Genomic DNA, 17,937 nt, shown 5'->3' with positions numbered 1-17,937 from the left:
AGCAAATTCTTACAACAGATCTACTGTTTGCAAGAGTTTACCTTTGTAAAAATACAGTAATTTAAAGTAAAAACCAGTCAAGCTTTTCACAAGAATTTTCATTCTGATCAGCACGACGCATCGAACACGAGCGCTCTTCACAGGGTTTGGCAGCTCCATAGGCTGAAGATTACGGGGATACAGGAGGTGACTGGGAACAGGACGCGGGTGCGCTGTATGTACCTTTCTGGGATTCGGCTGCCTTACGCTACCCCGCAGCCCCATTTGTTACCAGCTTCACTGTCATTACCAACCACTGCAAACAACTGCTTTTACTAAAAAGGGCAATTCTGAGCTTCCCTTTCTGAGCGGAAGAGCCATACTCCCCTCGCTGTTACTAAAATCACTGCTATTCGTATGCCAGACCAGTGACTGTTTCCTCTGAAGAGCCATTTTGACAGGACACCCATTTCTATCCACAAAGATAAATCCTTTATTTAGTAATAATTATCTATACACAGATGAACAACAGGAGTCAGGGGAAGAAGTCTTCCAGCAGAATGTTTACACACTATGATCTTAAAGTAGCTTTTTTTGTTGGTCTTGAACATCTATCACCTTACTGTACAATGCACATTTTACATTTCCGTTCTGAAAATAAACTTGAATGTAATTTAAAATCTCAGTATTAAGAGATGTAGGTAACTACTAATCCATATAACAGAACTGCGGAGAGTAAACTGAGGGATCATCTGCAAGTAGCAAATTATGAATTTCCATTTGTAAAAAGCAAAACCACCTCCCCGCCAACCACTAATTAAGTTTTCTAACTTGGAGGTTAGAGTAGCCAAAATTTTGTGTTGTGTGTTCATATCTTGTGCCTAATCACTTTTTACACTTTCAAATTAAATTCTCTACATTCATAGTTAACAGATGACTATACACTGCAAGAAACAGCCCCTTTTTAACGTCCATTTTTCACAAACATGTTTCCTTTAAAAACAGAGAATGAAAAGGGGAGAAAAATTAAATTACTTTTTCCACTCTAAAATTGCAGACAAAGATTTTATAAAGGTAGTAGATGACTTGAATTTTGAAAAACCACCAGCTAAAGGTCCAGAATATGAAAAGCTGCTGTTTAGAAAAATGATGTTCCGGACTACAGAAGAGCAGAATTACCAAGATCCACAGAGATGGTGAAAGAGCTCCAAAATAAATCCGTTCCCTGCAAGAAACTGTAAGGCTTTTTAAAGAGATGCCATATATATATGGTCTTAGGAGTCAGTGCACTAAAGTGAAGCTCCCCAAAGCTGTGACTCTCCCATCTGGTGTTCTAAACATCTGCTTCAAATGGTGACACTGTGGAGTCATAGTATATGAATAAAAATTTAAAATTAAAAAAAAAAAAGAGCACAAGTTTTACTTTCTAGCAGACAAGAGAATCACCAAGTATTGCTACTGCTTTCCGAGATGCCCGCTCACAAACAAAACCTAACACTCAGCGTTTTTGTTCTTGCCTCCGCTTGACCGAATAGTGCAAGGCTGCAGCAGTGGAGGATCCTGCTCATTTAACACTCTTCAGCTGTGCAATGCCTTTTCCTGCTTGTATAGGAAGTTCTTCCCATTTAACTTGGGAAAGCAATGGGGGGAGGGGAGAAAAACCTTTTTGCTCTCAGTAGTATGGATGCCTTTTTATTTTTTTCTTCTTTTCTCCATTTCTCATGCGTAGCTGCTAAATTTACAATGGTAAATTTTTGTAGCATGTGTCTAAGCAGCAGACAGAGAGGCACAGAGAGCATTCCTTCAAATAAAGCCACACACAAGTCAGAAATGTTTATCTAGCAACATGGGAAGTTTTCAGTCAGCTCCAGAAACTCATTGCAATTGTTTAGAACAAATATTGGGGCTGTATGACTGGCCGCCTTTTTTAGGAAATGCCTTTGGGAAGAGTTACCTCCCAGCATCCAGTTTGCTTAAAAGTTGGACAATGCTGCAGCACGTTGATTGGCATCAAAAATGATGGCAGAGGTAGGTAATGACCTTACAGCTGTATCAAACCCTTTACAGATGTAAAGAAACATTGATCATTTCTGGTATTTACTGTCTGAAAATGGTCCTCATGCCAAACCTGTAATGCCCAAGGCTCTTACAGTACTGGCAAAGTCCATCCCCTGTGATAAAATGCACCAGCTTTGTATCATCACTTGCTCAGCTGAAAACTTCCCTTCCCAAACACAACCAAATCTGGCATTACACTGGCTTTTGGTTGCAGACATTAAAAGATAATGGTAGCTTCTGTGCTCTCTGCAGACGATCACAAGGACGTCCAAGCCCTGCAAGACGCAGACAAATGTTCACTGAGAAAAAAACCCTTTCCTCCATCTTTCAGACCAGTAACATTTCTAATATTTGTGTCAAAGGGAAAAAAAAATAATCTTCAGGATTGCAATATTACTATTTCAAGCCTTTGCACATTACCTGCTGCACGCAATAGCGGACAAATGATTTAATTCCAAAAACTAGCTCTTGCGGGGCAGGGAGGGATTGGAGAGGGATGACATGTTGTTTGGGGTATTTTTATTAGCCACGATACGGGAAAGGGAGATGCCTCATAAAAAGGCTTTTTAATAAACCTTTGCTAACTCTTTCTGGTAGTTCAGAGATAGCTGCACCTTTATAGTCAACCTTACTGCTGTCAGAAACTAAAAAAGGAGACAATTAGTGAAAATAAAAGGAAGATTGTAAGCTAGAAGCAAGCTGAACTGCCGCTACATTAAGAAGGCTTCACTTTGCTTCTGCATTCCAAGGATGAAAATAAAAGTTCTTGCATTTGACATACTTTTAAACGTAATTTTTAACTGGAGATTGATGCCAGGTTGGGTTTTTTTCCACCCATCATTTTCATAGAGAGAAAATGAGTGACTAGCAGAAAAGATAGCAAAGGTTTCACTCCCTTTAAGTTACTGTTCCTATATTTAGTTGCAGGGGAGGCTATAACACAAAAAAATAAACACTATTTGCAACTAAATTGCCAGAAGCACCAAATTCAGTGCTTTGCTAGTGCCCACACTGAGAAATCGTGCGTCTGATTTACAAATGTAATTATATCAGTGTAATTATACTGGTATAATTCCCCGGGAAAAAAAAAAAAGTTATTTTTCAACATCCAAGAGAAAGATTTTTATTGTTAAATTCAACATGAAGAATCATACCAGAATAACTGGTGATAAATAGACAATGGTAAATCTCCCCAAAGAGATAAGATCTAAAAATACAATCCTGTTGTGGTGCGGTGACCCTTTCCTCAACTGCACAGGGGACAGAAAATATAACGAAAGGCTCATGGGTCAAGACAAGGACAGGGAGAGATCATTCACCAATTAGCGTCACGGGCAAAAGAGACTCAACCTGGGGAAATTAATTTATTGCCAATTAAATCATAGTAGGGTAATGAGAAATGAAACCTAAACCTTAAAACCCCTTCCCCCCACCCCTCCCTTCTTCCCAGGCTCAACTTTACTCCTGAATTCTCTACCTACTCCGTCCCAGCGGCACAGGGGGATGGGGAATGGGGGCTGTGGTCAGTTCATCACAAGTTGTCTTTGCCGCTCCTTCCTCCTCACGCTCTTCCCCTGCTCCAGCAGGGGGGTCCCTCCCACAGGAGACAGTCCTCCACGAACTTCTCCAACGTGAGTCCTTCCCACGGGCTACAGTTCTTCACCAACTACTCCAGCGCGGGTCTCTTCCACGGGGTGCAGACCTTCAGGAGCAGACTGCTCCAGCGTGGGTCCCCCATGGGGTCACAAGTCCTGCCAGCAAACCTGCTCCAGTGCAGGCTCCTCTCCGCATGAGTCCAAAGGTCCTGCCAGGAGCTTGCTCCAGTGTGGGCTTCCCACGGGGTCACAGCCTCCTTCAGGCACCCTCCTGCTCCGGCATGGGGTCCTCTACAGGCTGCCAGCAGATATCTGCTCCACCATCATCCTCCATGGGCTGCAGGGGGACAGTCTGCCTCACCATGGTCTTCTCCATGGGCTGCAGGAGAATCTCTGCTCTGGCACCTGGAGCACCTCCTCTCTGCCTTCTTCACCGACCTTGGTGCCTGCGGAGTTGTTCCACTCACATATTCTCACTCCTCTCTCCCAGCTACTGTTGTACAGCAGGTTTTTCCCCCTTCTTAACTATGTTATCCCAGAGGGGCTACCAACATCGCTGATGGGCTCAGCCTTGGCCAGCGGCAGGTCCGTCTTGGAGCCACTGGCACTGGCTCTGTCAGACATGGCAGAAACTTCTGGCAGGTTCTCACAGCAGCCGCCTCTGCAGCCCCCCGCTACCAAAACCTGGCCATGCAAACCTGATACACCTGTAAGGTCCTGCAAATCTCACAGACAGAGGTTTCTTGACACTGAAGAAGTTTTGACTATTGAAATGAGGAGATTTTTATAGCAACGCTTTCAACATTATCCAGATCGTTTTCTCATACATTAATGACATAATAGAAATTTATGGAAGTCTTTATTGAATCTTAATTGCTCCCTAAGACCACAACTGAAATAGAAAAAGTGACTGCATTCCGCTTTGACTACTACGGCAGATGTTGAGGATACACAATCCTCAACTCGGATTCTTTCATTTAAGGGAAACCTCTGATTCTCCAAATTTACATACAACACTTTGTATGTTTTCTGCAAAGTCACACTATATTTTGTCAAGTCCAGATTTTTGCCAGCTCTTAAAAATACTGCTTGTTTTCTTTCAGAATACCAATATATTTCCTGATAGTCCACTGCGAAAGGTGTTTTTGAAGGGTGAGATGGATAATTCCAATATTTAGTTTGCTATTAGAAGCCTCTAATATTTTGTTGAGGCTTTTCTTTTTCTTTACAAGGAAGAACATTTTAAACCAGAACAGCGCTGAACAATTTAAATTGCATCTTCCTCACTAGCAAATGAGTTCAAATTAGCCCAATTACAATTAAAACATGACATATTTATCGACGATTAATGATGAAAAATAATGTAAATCAAGGACAAATCTGTTTACAATTTAATAATCCACCTCAAGCAACTACCAGGAGAATTTATCAATGCCTAAAAATTGCCATAAATTACACTCTTGAGAAGTTTAAAGTTTTTGAAAAAGCTCAGCTCTTGCAGATGCCACTGAATGTTAGAGATTTCTAAAGATGTAAAAATAGAACTCCTTTGGTTGAAATTACGTGCCTCTGAGATACTGTAAAACCCCAAAACTGCAAAAAACAGGAAGTTTTTGAACGCTGACTTAGAAACAAGAGCTGCACTTCATTGTAATCCTGTGCATTTTTAACCTGTTAGAGAAGATTAATCCAGGATCATACTTAGCATGAACAGTTTCCACAGCCTTTCACACTATTGGTAATTTCTTCTTCTAGTTTCTTCCTTTCCTCCTCTTTGGACATCCGATTATTTCTCTCTTCCCAATTTGGATTGTTTTGACTATTTAGTACTTTGCTGCTCTGTGTATGCCACATTTCGTAATAGAGATTGTTAGGACTTGCAAGGAGGTCTGCATGTCTACCACGTTCCACAACTTTACCCTGTAAAAGAAGGGGAGCAAGTCAGTAATCGATATTACCAGATCTTCAGGAATATAAATGCTGCCAACATGCGGGCCACAGTTTTACAGTATAGATTACAGTGATTATTAAGGAGAAGGAGCTTGGGACAGCAGTGAAAGACTGAATATGTGCTGCACTGATTTGTGTGTTACACTGCAGGCTGAAAACAAGGAGCCAAGCTCTTCTCAATCTTATGGGAACATAGATGCCTTTTGTCCATCTGGACAAAATTTAAAGCCGACCAACGTGGAAAGTTTTACCATCTAAACGGCAAAAGCTTTTAAAAATAAATGTAGACCTCTCTATGAGGAGCAAGGTGTTAAACTACTAGTGCAAAAGGCACATGAATGTACCCAAACAAACATGTATTTGTCTTTGCTTGATAACAAACACAGTTGCACTAAGAAGCTAAAAGAAAAGAGCACACAGAGAGGAATTTGTACTAGATAAGCAAAACATTTTAAAAAAATCAAATCTTAAAAAACTTAGTGTAAATTGTGCTTTTAGATGGGTGCTCAGTAACTTGTGTCATTGCAATTGCCGTCATGAAAATCGAGTGAGCTATTCAGTTCATCCCTGCTATTCTCAAGAGCAAAGATGATTAATTGACTATCATTGTGGAAACAGGAAGTGCTGGAGAGGAGAACTCAAATCCTACAGACAGTGAAACGACACTACTCTTCAAAAAACCAGACTCATCTTTTTACTTTGAGATGCACATTTACTAGCTTCAAATTAAAATGATGTATTCATTCTCCAGCTATTACTTTTGGGTAAAAACCAGCATTATACGGACAACTACATGGATTTTATATTAGTTCTAAATTCTGATCTACAATTAAATCTACCTCCTTGTGACAGCCGCTGATGAACATGCTGGGAAAAAAATTGGGTCTTGTCACTTCTATTACTAGTCGTGCTGGTGGAATCGGGCTAAATACACACTTGACCAACATAACTGCAGAATTTAGAAACTTTAAGTGGTTAATTTAGAGAGTTTATTATAGTAAAGACAAGGCTTTTGAATTATGGCCTTTTTTAATACTCTTGAACAATCATAAAAAATGTAACTTCTCTGTTCAGCTTCACAGCATTAAGATCAATATCATTAATACAAAGTTTGTTTCTTCACTCAAGAATTATTTGGATTTTACCTAGGCAAAGGTGCTGAAATTGTGATGCTGGATTTCCACTGCTAAGCAAAACCAGTCACAATCACCTCGTCTCATCTTCACTACTGTGCCTTATTTATCTGGCTGCTAACACCATGCTCATCAATCAAGCTGGGACAAGAGGCAACTTTCTGCTGAGCAAACGTCAATGATGCCTCATGAAGCAGTCGGGCACTAAGTGCGATGCATGCCGCCGCCTTCCTCATTCACAATCTTCATTACACTAACATCATTCATGAAAGTGAGCACCCTAGCTGTTTTACAGTTTTAGGTTGTGCTTTTATTTTTAATTTAACAGTCACACTGTAACACAAAACACACTCTTAGTAAGCTGTGAAAACTTGCATTGAAAACAAAAAGTCGCAGATTGCCTTATAACATGTTAAAAAACATTTGCAAGATGTTTTAACATGCAGTTACATAAAGGATACACCTTAGGAAATGGTTTTTCAGCAAAAGCTGAAAAAACAAGTGGATCAAAACCAAATAAAAACTCCACAGAGCAGTTATGAGTGATTTATTCCACTACTTCATTTTGAGATTTATATGAAGCTAAGATTTGTACAGCAAAGGTAGACGTGAATGTCACCATTTCATAAGACTTTGTCCTAATTCCCTATGAAATAATTTAACGTACTGTCAGAATAATTTATTTTCTTTTAGATATGCATATTTTAGTCACTAAATACATCTATGATCACAAGCATATAAATAGCAACTGAAAAATTGAATGCAGAGATAAATTTAACATCTATTATCAGCAGATTAGAGCGCTACATTTTCAGCATTATCAGTTAAAAGAGTAACTATGAAGCTATAATAAGGACATTGTTTATTTTAAATCTATAGCTAGATATGGGGAATAGGGAAGAAAATGGATTTAGGACAGACTGACTATGAGGTAACAGCTGAATAGTGATATTAGTAGATCAAATGTTGAAACTTTTCCCTTTTTCTTTTTCTCTTAGAGAAGCATACAGAAAGGGAATAATCACAGTTTTCTACAGGTACAATAGCGAACGGTGTTCAGATTTATAACATAATTAGATTGAACAATCCTACAACAGTTTTATCTGCATGGAAACAGAACATGCTGTCCTCTCTCTTGCCATTGAAAAACAATGGATGTATGTGAAAAATAGACACTCACTGAATAATGAGAATGAAGCGTAAATTGGGGGAACACATTAGGAAACCTAATCTGACAGAAGCATGTAATAAATTAGATTAAAAACATGCAAAATGAAGCCAGTCCCCAGAGTATAATCCATATAAAGAACATGTAATTAAATGAACTATGCAAATGAAGTAAAAATCCAACATACAAGAGTTGCACGTGCAAGTTTCTGCAACTGATAAACTGTTAGTTGCAAAGAAGAGAAATATATAAAAAGCAAAGCTTTGGCTAGAATTTTTTAACATGGCTCATTTCCAAAAAAAGAACTTTCAGTGCCTTGGTGGGAGTATAATATTTCCAAACAGACACACGGAGTCTCTAAAACAAACGCTGACATTACGTGAAAATGACACATCACAGGGTGATCATCACCTCACCTGATCCAGCACAATGATTTCATCTGCATCAACTACTGTTGACAACCTGTGAGCAATGAAAATTGATGTTCGGTGTTTCACCATGTCCCTCATGGCACTGAGAATATTCTGCAAGATTAAAACAGAGGCAAACTCTTACTCCTAGGTGGTATTAAGAGAAAGAAAATGGTTTCTGGAAATATGCAAGTTACTGTAAGTAAGTTTTGAGAAGCATCTCCAGTATTGCTATAGCTTTACAATATGAAACAGCTATGAGTACCCACAGAAGAAACAGAAGAATCCCAAGCATGAAACATCTGTGGCTCTGATAAAAGTCCTCCAACTGCAAAAACCCCTTTATTCACAGAAAAACACAGATATCCCAAGGGACAAAGGAAAAGAAGCATTAGTTGATTTCAGGAAAAACTTCTTTGTGCAGCCTTGCTACAAAAGCAATATAAACAGCAGTAAAGGCACATGAAAACAACAAATCATCATCATAATAATACTTTCCAATCAATGAAAGTTAAGAAAAAAATCCCTTTCAATATCACGCCAATGTGGAACATAAATGTAAAGCAATCCTGGGAATCATCTATCTATCCACTGCTCCCTTTGTGAGCAGTCTTCCACCTTCCCAACCTGCACTCAGATGCAAGCAGCACTAACTGGGAATTGGTGCCCTCACTACAGTGAGTGAAGCGTCCGCTTTATTTTCCTGAAAAACGCTTTCCTTTGTCAGAAAACACTTCTATTACCAGACACACTTTTGTGGAAAGGACTCACTTTCATTTGCTGTCTTTAAAGTGCAGTTCTGCTGTGAAACTTTCAGCTTTGCTTATGATTCCTGCAATAAATACAGCAAAATAAAAGAAAGAATCCAAGTAGCGTTCTGTAGAATTGCGTGTAATGAACATTTCTGATCCAACGAGGAAGCTGTACTATATTTGAATGCTGTGCTATATAGATGTACAGTTTGTACTCTGATTTCTTTGTATCCAGAAAATGAAAGTAATTTAGCGATTACAGGTCAATAAATTCGCTCAATAATCTGCATAAGTGAACACAAACACAACTCTAGCTCTAGTTTTTGATGACATTAGTTTGTGAAATTACTGCTTGCGCCGAGAGTTTTGTGTTTAACCAAAGACGTAGTTATGAAGCCTGATGCAGTTACTGTAGTAGTGTCATGACATCTATGTCACAACGCTCTGATGTTTCACAGCCCTTTCTGTGAAATGAATACAAATTAACACCAGCACTGCAGGTTACACCTACCTGATTTGCATAGCAGAAAGATGCTGCACAACAAACAAGAGGTTTTTTGTTTTGCATTATGTCACAAGAATTTAAGATGTTTTTAATGAATGCTAGATGTCATCTAAACATCTTTTAAAGTGGACTGGAAAAATTCACACTTCATGGCCACATGAAATATTTGCAACAGCTTCAAGAGACAAACATTTAATGGTGAATGGACCCCAAGAGCGTAAAACAGAAAATGTACCCAGAGACAGAGTTGATACTCCACTATGTCTCAGGGTAGACAGAGACTCAGTATCTCTGCTCAGGCCTTCTGGAAAAGGGCTTAGCCATAGGATCTGTTCATAATAATACCAGGAAAACATGTGACAGCAACCTGGCAAAAAGAACAGAATTCTTTCCAAGAGGAAAAGAACAAGGAAAAAGCATCAGAATCACACATCACTACACCACTTAAGTTTTATATTTTTTTAATCCCAATTTACCTCTTCTGTAATTGAATCTAAAGATGATGTGGCTTCATCATAGAGAAAAATAAGTGGCTCCTTTAACATTGCTCTGGCAATTGCAACTCTTTGCTTTTCTCCTCCTGAAGCGGGGGTAAGAGGGGAAAAAAAAAAGGATGAAGTTACAGTCATGATATTCTAAACTCAACAGCAGACGTGGCTGTTTTGGGGGTTGGGTTTTTTTTATTTTCTTTTAAATTTTTTTAATTTGCTTTTCCCCCCCTTTTTTATATACATCATTATATATTTCATTAAAGAACACAATTAACATGGTACTGAAAACCACCTTCATCATGCAATCTACTGCCTGTTGGTTTCTGATGTAACCAAGTTTCAGACTAGTTTCATTCTTTCACAATTCTTACAGCCAACATCTACCCAAGAATAACTTAGGACAACTTTTACAGACAGGAAAACAGATGCATTTGAGAACTTAAAATCTGCTAAACATTTGGTATGCAATGCAAACATTTCACATTTGTGCACCTGTCCTCTTTTGTTTTATTCAAGACTTCAAAACATTCCTTTTAGTACCATTATATTATTGTTTAAGTTCCATTCCTATCAGGAGAGAACATGCTTTAATAAACCATTTAAAAGGCTGATAATAATGCTGCAGTTCAAATTTTAAACTGTCTTTGGCAGAACTCAGTAGCAATTAGAATTGTACAATTTACTCAGTCTATTTTAATATACTCTCTCTCTCTCTCCTTTAAAGCACGTTCAAAACTCACAGCTTGACAATATCCATGTTGAAAGACACACGACAGTAACAAAATCCAAGGTCTTTCCTTACATTTGTAACATATCGACTTGATTCATATTCGGGACAGCAGCATGTTAATAATTTCGTTCACAAAGTCAGGGCTTTGGGATGTTACACATCTATTAGAAAACACCACAATGGATTCTACTTGAAAAAGCTAAACCAGCCTGTTTTTCATTATTTACTCTTGATGAATCAATCATTGAGACCAGTAAGAACTGCACTAAATGCTTACTTCACCATTTAAATTCATGAAGTTCTCACTGCAATTAAGAATTCCTTATGCCTGTTTTCATAGGATGACCTGGAAACGACCTTAAAGATCATCTCATTCTCAGGCTTGTTATCCATGCTACTGTACCGCCATAAATTTACACTTATGTTTTAGAGATTTTTATACCCAAATACAGAGGGACTTTGAGAACTAAACGCATGCTTTTTTTGTTTCAGTACCAAGGCTGTGTAATATAAATCCATAGCTTGCAGACATGCAGACACTATTTTCATGTTGCGTCTTACACAGTTCACAGGTAAGAAACACGTAAGACATGAAGGCCCTTTCATTTGAACAAGGTTCAAAATGGCTTTGCTGCAACACCATATCCCATTGCCTTACTATCAACAGCAAAAACAAACCACCACCTACTTTTCAGGTGTTAAAAGTTTAGATTTAAGAACTCAAATTTGGAAGGTCTACGCATTATATATAAGCCTATCGCAAAGTTCCCAATTCTATTCACACGCGTTCCACTGCCCAAATAGATTACAAGAAACATCATTTTTCCTTAACACATCTACATGCTTACGTATCAACTCATTTAATACTATCCCCTGAAAATACAGTCCTTTAAACATCTTGTAGGCTACAGCTACCTTAAACTACAGATCTTTGTATTAATATTTAGCCTTAGAGTTATATGTTAGAACGTAAGTAAGCTAAAAGCAAGTCTGACTGAGGAATAAACCATGCACTGGACTTTGAGGTAGCAAAAGGGACACAAAGAACTTGTGCACTTAAGAACCTACCAGAGAGCTTGAGTCCTCGTTCACCAACCTGAGTGTTGTAACCATTTGGCATTCGAAGAATAGCATCATGGATTCCCGCCAACTTTGCTACTGCATACACCTCTTCCGGTGTTGCATCGATATTGCCATAGAGCAGATTGTAATAGATAGTATTATGGAAGAGAACAGCATCCTACAGTTATGGAAAGAATATTTTAAACAAGAAACCATGAACGACAGTTTTAAAACTGTCCCCAGTCCACAAAAGAAATGAATACAGAATAGCGTATATTTTTCTACAAAGCCTGAAGGTACAAGTATTTGGGGAAATTTCTCTTCCCAAAAATGGGATTAATATATATATTTAGGACGCAAAATGTATGTCATGCATACTTTTACCACTTTGCTAACTCACTATGGGTGGTAATCAACTATAAAGCTAAATCATTTAAAGCTGGAGGCAGTTTCTCATGAAGAGGCTTAAACACATTTTAGAAATTGGATCTGTATGATGATGCACATAAAAACAAAGTATTTCCGGGGAGGGGGGAAAGCAGCGCGGTGACTTTCAAAGGAACTAGAGAATCCCACTGCATCAGGATTGGCCTTCAGTGAACCACAGTGTCCAAATACTGAGAATTACTATTGAGATAGACTATTTGGGGAGAACGAAACATGGCATACCTGAGGTACAACTCCTATTGCCTTTCTCAGACTTTCCAAACTGACATCTTGTATGTTCTGTCCAGCAACATAAATATTTCCTTTCTGAGGTTCATAGAAACGAAATAATAATCTCACAATTGTGCTTTTCCTGAAATTGAAAAGAATTGAAGCTAATGTTATGTTCCTGGTTTGCCATTTACAATCTCCAAACAGAACTGATGTCACAAACAAACATACTAAAAAGCAAAACACAAGAACAAACACATTCCAGAAACAAAATTCTGCATCATTGATTGGCATATTTAGTCCATTTACCCACCCTGACCCACTACCTCCAACAATGGCCACTTTCTTTCCTGCAGGGACTTCAAAAGACACTCCAGCAAGGACTTTCTGCCCCTCAAGGTATTCAAAATGCACATTATCAAAGGCAATGGCAGCAGTCTGTGGTGTGATCTGCAGGGGTGGAGCCAGCTCTTTGTCCTATTAAAAGAAGAGTGCCACTTTATACGCTGCCCAGAAAGTATCTCAAGCAGTTCAACAAGCTGAACAGTCCATTTCCTAGCTCAGAAAGAGGCAAACAGACACTCCAGTTTGGACGTGGTGAAAATAATTATAATCCACCACACAAGTGAAAGTGGTTTGTTCCTCCTTTTCCCCAAAGAAGGTAAAAATTTCTGCTGTAAACACTATGCTTCACAACTTCTTTTGCAGTAATAAATTCTGCATCATTAATTACAAATAAAAATTCAAGCACAAGGCATGAATACTTAGATAAAAAAATCTCAATACAAACACAGCTTCCATGAAGCAACTTTTGCTGTCACTGAACGGTTCTGCAAGAAAAAAAGCAGCTGCGATTACACTAACTCCACTTAAAGAAAAGGCAGAACAGCATCCTTACACAACATCTTTCTTGAATAGAAATTAAGCCCAGAAGGTAATAAACAGGGTGAAACGATGGTACTGCCAGAAAACAGGCCTCTTAAATACCCAGATGCTTTAGGAAAATAAAAGCTACTACTTACTTTAATTTTGGTATCTACACTGAGAAGCGTAAACAAGGTATTCATGTCTATAAGTGCTTGTCTTGTCTCTCGGTATACTGTTCCCAGGAAGTTTAGGGGAAGAGAAAGCTGGAACAGCAATCCATTCACCATTACTAGATCTCCGACAGAAAGGCTGCCTTAAGACAAAATGGATGAGAGAGAATAAAGAGACTTGAAGTGTTGTCTTGTTAGGAAGCACCAAAAAAATTTAAAAAAAAAACCCCAAAAACAAAATCAAGTCAATCAAGTCTAGTTTCTTTTATCCCATTTCTAAACCCAGATGTTTGAATAGTAAATAAAATGTATTCCCAGAAGATCAGATTTTATATAGGAAGGTGCCTGAAATGAGTGACAATGTTTGCATGGATTTCGCTTTAAAAAAAAGATGTAATAGCACCTGGAAAAGACGACAAGCAGCATATCAAGAAATTAATGGAAAACATCAGATTGTAAATTCCACGGAGAGAAACATAAAGGGGCTTAAATAATTTAGAAGGGGAGGAACCAATATATGAAAGCAAGAATCAGGAAAGACAATCGCAAGTACTATTACAGACAAATCCAAATTATCAAAGTTGTCATGATGAAGAGTGAGGACCTTCACACTCTATACAACAGAGCTGCTAAAACATACAGTGAGAACCTCTGGGCATCTTAATATCAAATACGCTGATCAAGGGAAAACGCAAGATGACACACTAGCTAAAGGTAAGTGTCTGGTCAGTTCAGCTGAAACAGGTCCAGACAGATGATTTAAAGCTGTATTTCTACCATCCTGCTTAAAGGCTATTCTAAATCTTCTTAAGGACAGCCATAAACTGCACCTATTGACTTATCTGTTCACATTGTATCTCTTTCCTGTCCTGCATCTCTTAAAAAAGAGCAAAGCAGATGCAAGAAGGACAACATGATAGAAAGGTCTAGCCCTCAAACGCAGCTAGATGCTAGCAGCGTTTAAGCCATCATTATTTTTACTCTAAAACCACCATGCTTTAGCTGAGCCTCATCCCGATGCTGCATTCAGCTTGTACTGTGTCCTCCTAAATAGGCCAGCTTTACTTTATGTAGTAAATTAGACAAATATAGATAAAAACTCCAACATATGGAAACAATTCTTTTAATAATGTGCCCTTGTTAGTCTAAGGAAAGTGAAGGACACTGGTAATAAAACTACTGGAGACAAAGCGCAGGGGTATATACACACTGGGGAAAAGTTCAGAATCTTGCCAACATGGGAAGGAAGGAGGGCAAAAAGGAAGGATCTTTGTAGAAGGTCCACAGAAATAGAAATACCCAAAAAACTGAAGCAAAAACTCCCCCAAATGAACCATCACATCAACCATAAGTTCACTAAAATTACCTTAATTCATCCATAACAGAAGTGTTAAAGGAGTGTAATTTTTAGCTTATAGACAGATGAGTTACCTGCAACAATGCCCTGGCTGGCAAGCACCATGATGGCTGTTAAGCCAACACTAAATATAGCGCTCTGTCCAAAATTCAGGAGAGCTAAAGTAGAGGTAGTCTTCAGGGAGGCATTTTCATATGTCTTCAAGAATCCATCGTATCGTTGGGCTTCGTATTTTTCATTATTGAAATACTACGATATACACAAAAGTAAGAAATGTGACTGTACAAGTAACATTGCCACAGAGCACGACAAACTACAACAGGTAACGGGAACAGTACACGTGATCATTTGAGAAGACAGTATGTTGCAGACTGACATTCAGAAGACAATTTTGTAAACAAGTGAAGAGAAGCTTCATCCAGACTCCGAGTTAACATTTTGCAGAACCTGATGGTCAAGGCAATTCAGTCATGAAAGAAACTTCTCTTTATTAGCAAATGGATTTTTTCAAGTCACACTAACAACTTTCATGCTATTCTGTCAGTATCATGTAGTACTCGTCACATGAAAAATGTTTTAAAAAATATGCTATTGCTCCAAACATGCAGCCCTATAAAAGATGAATCTTATGACTCACTTTGCTTAGGCTGACAGAAGGAAGACAAAGAGCCTAGTAGTAAAGACTGGTCTTACCTTCACAGTCTCGTAATTCAGTAGCGAGTCAATTGCAGCATTACCCGCATCATTATCTGCTTTGTTCATTTCTATTCGAAACTTCGTCCTGCAAAATGAAGGCTTAATACAGTCAAGAGTTCAGGCCAAGACAACACTAAGCACCCTGATGAATCTGAGGGCATGCCTTACCTCCACTGCGTAATTCCTATCGTGAATGCTGCATAGGCTCCAAGCGTCCCCAGGGTTACTAAAGCAAACTCTGCACCACATTTGTAATACTAGAGTATTTAAAAGAAAAGAAAAAAAAGTCATCATGATTTTCAAAACGTCACTGTTGTCTCAAAATGATGACAGCTTAGCCTGAGACAAGAACTCTGAAGGTGCCTCCCAACGCACTCCCTGAACAGCTTCAGACTAAATAAAGGCATAAACTCAAAAGGAAAGTAGCAAGGAGAGGGTGTAGATAAAAAGGTAGGATGTGATACCCAAGAGCTAGCATAACACTGGCAAGTTGTTTTTGACATTATAAACCATAAATGTTGCTGATATTTGTGCTGTTAGCACAAGTAAGTATGTGTTTACATGCTTTTTGGGTGGCTTTTAAAGAAAGCTGAAGACTGCAGAAGAAATAAATGGCCTTGCAAAACAATTTATGACGCGTTTTCTCTACTTCAGGGCACATCAGGAGAGAAAAGCCGTAAGAAGAAAAATTAAAGTGTCATGGCAGGTTGGCTTACAGCCAGCTTGATTTGCAGCTTCCAAAGTTTATAAACTTTAACCCAGTATCAAGAGGGGGTTTAACTCATGTTGTTACATTCAAATTTGATTAAGTGCCTCTAAAAAGAAGAATAAACAAGAGACTTGCTTTTAATTTAGCCTAAGCTACATAGTAGAGATTTAGATTTTAGCATATAAATATCCAAAGACCCTGATTTCAAAGACAGTAAGTGTGGTTTATAAGAGTTTAAAATTGAGCTTATTAAGCTTAAAACCTGCAAGGAGGAGAAGACTATTTTCCAAAAGATAATTCTCACGTCTAAGTTCTGGATAAGAAAGGACCAGTATTCAGAAGAGAGCCAATAATCACTCCCTCCTCTATCCTCAACACACGAAGACACAACATTCCTGGACATTTATATTCTGCTTCCTCAGTACTGGTCCAGATATATTTGATGCTTGTGTGCATAGTTTACCTTTCTGATTTCATTTTTTTCAACAATTCTGAAGAAAAACATTAAAAACTATCCACGTACATATCACTGGCTGAAGACAGGTGTTAAATGTGAAAATAATTTCAAGTCAATTTAAAGTAACTAATATTTGAAAATTATAGATTGCTCTCCTTTACAGTAGTTGCTTTCATAACCACCTAGTAAATTCAATTATTAATGCTCAGTAGACTTTGGTAAAAGAAAATCAATGTATTATTCCTAAATGAGACAATTCCAACTCACAAATAAAGGACACTTACTAGAATTCCACTGACTAGTGCCACTTCAAACATGGTAGGTCCCAGATTAAATACTAAAGCGCTAAGAACAAAACTGATGCCTCTTGTTCCTCTGTCGATGGTTTTTGACAGAGCTCCCGTTTGCCTACTCAGATGGAATGCCAAATCCAGGTTATGAAGATGCAGGAAAACGTTTTTTGCTATCCTTCTGATTGAATTTTGAGCTACTTTCCCAAATACTGCATTTCTAGCTTCATTAAATAATGCTGCCCCAGCTCTTGAGATACCATCTACAAAAAAAGATGAAAAAGTTTACAAAATGAAAATAATTACATTTCCAACTTCCCTTCATGCACAAAATTACATTAGACTCATTCTTTACATATTTTCAACATTTTCAGTTCAAAGGTAATTTATACTTAATTGGTCCAAAATTTTATGCTATTTTTCATTTATAAAACATTGCGCACACATTTTAAATCAGTTTCTTTTGCAGCTGGTTATAAGAAAGGGTAGATTTATAATCAAAAATCATTTCTATAAGCGTTATTTTTTTTTTTAATTGGAATACTAGAAGCAAGGTCACAGAACATTGGAAACAGACATCAACACAGAAGTAACTATGAAATAGCCATCCTAGATGCTTAGCGGTGCAAAGGGCCGAAGCTCTGCTACCCCAATACCTCACTGAGGAACGTTAACACTTCCCAACAGATTTGGGAATACCACTTACAGCCAATGAGAACAGCAGTTGCCACCGTTGCCACTGTATTTGGTGCATCACTGAGGTTGAGTATGTTTCCAGATGCCTGGTTGAGGTTGTCTACTGCATATTTAAACATGAAGGGAACCAATATATTCATGGCCTAAAAGCATGAGAACACCGATTAGTCCATATGCATTAAAACATAGATCTATATAGCATGAC

At 38.3% G+C, this 17,937-nt stretch overlaps 1 protein-coding gene across 1 annotated transcript in view; it reads right to left on the bottom strand.

Annotated features, from left to right (window-relative positions):
* Positions 1-1,658: 1,658 nt before the first annotated feature.
* ABCB7 (ATP binding cassette subfamily B member 7) overlaps positions 1,659-17,937 on the bottom strand; it is a 37,938-nt gene continuing 21,659 nt past the window's right edge. Inside the window, exons 5-16 of the mRNA XM_054839403.1 lie at positions 17,743-17,875; positions 17,031-17,299; positions 15,749-15,837; positions 15,578-15,665; positions 14,959-15,133; positions 13,513-13,670; positions 12,804-12,967; positions 12,503-12,632; positions 11,840-12,011; positions 10,027-10,130; positions 8,300-8,407; positions 1,659-5,552 (exon numbers count right to left, since the gene is read on the bottom strand). Of these exons, the coding sequence (XP_054695378.1) occupies positions 5,334-5,552; positions 8,300-8,407; positions 10,027-10,130; positions 11,840-12,011; positions 12,503-12,632; positions 12,804-12,967; positions 13,513-13,670; positions 14,959-15,133; positions 15,578-15,665; positions 15,749-15,837; positions 17,031-17,299; positions 17,743-17,875 (1,809 nt within the window). The 3' untranslated portion in view covers positions 1,659-5,333. The remainder of the gene's footprint in view (positions 5,553-8,299; positions 8,408-10,026; positions 10,131-11,839; positions 12,012-12,502; positions 12,633-12,803; positions 12,968-13,512; positions 13,671-14,958; positions 15,134-15,577; positions 15,666-15,748; positions 15,838-17,030; positions 17,300-17,742; positions 17,876-17,937) is intronic.

The sequence above is a fragment of the Grus americana genome, chromosome 12, assembly GCF_028858705.1.
Source record: "Grus americana isolate bGruAme1 chromosome 12, bGruAme1.mat, whole genome shotgun sequence".
In the NCBI taxonomy this organism is placed as follows: Eukaryota; Metazoa; Chordata; class Aves; order Gruiformes; family Gruidae; genus Grus; species Grus americana.
Note: the sequence above shows the minus strand (reverse complement) of the source record. Positions and strands in the feature narration are given on the sequence as shown.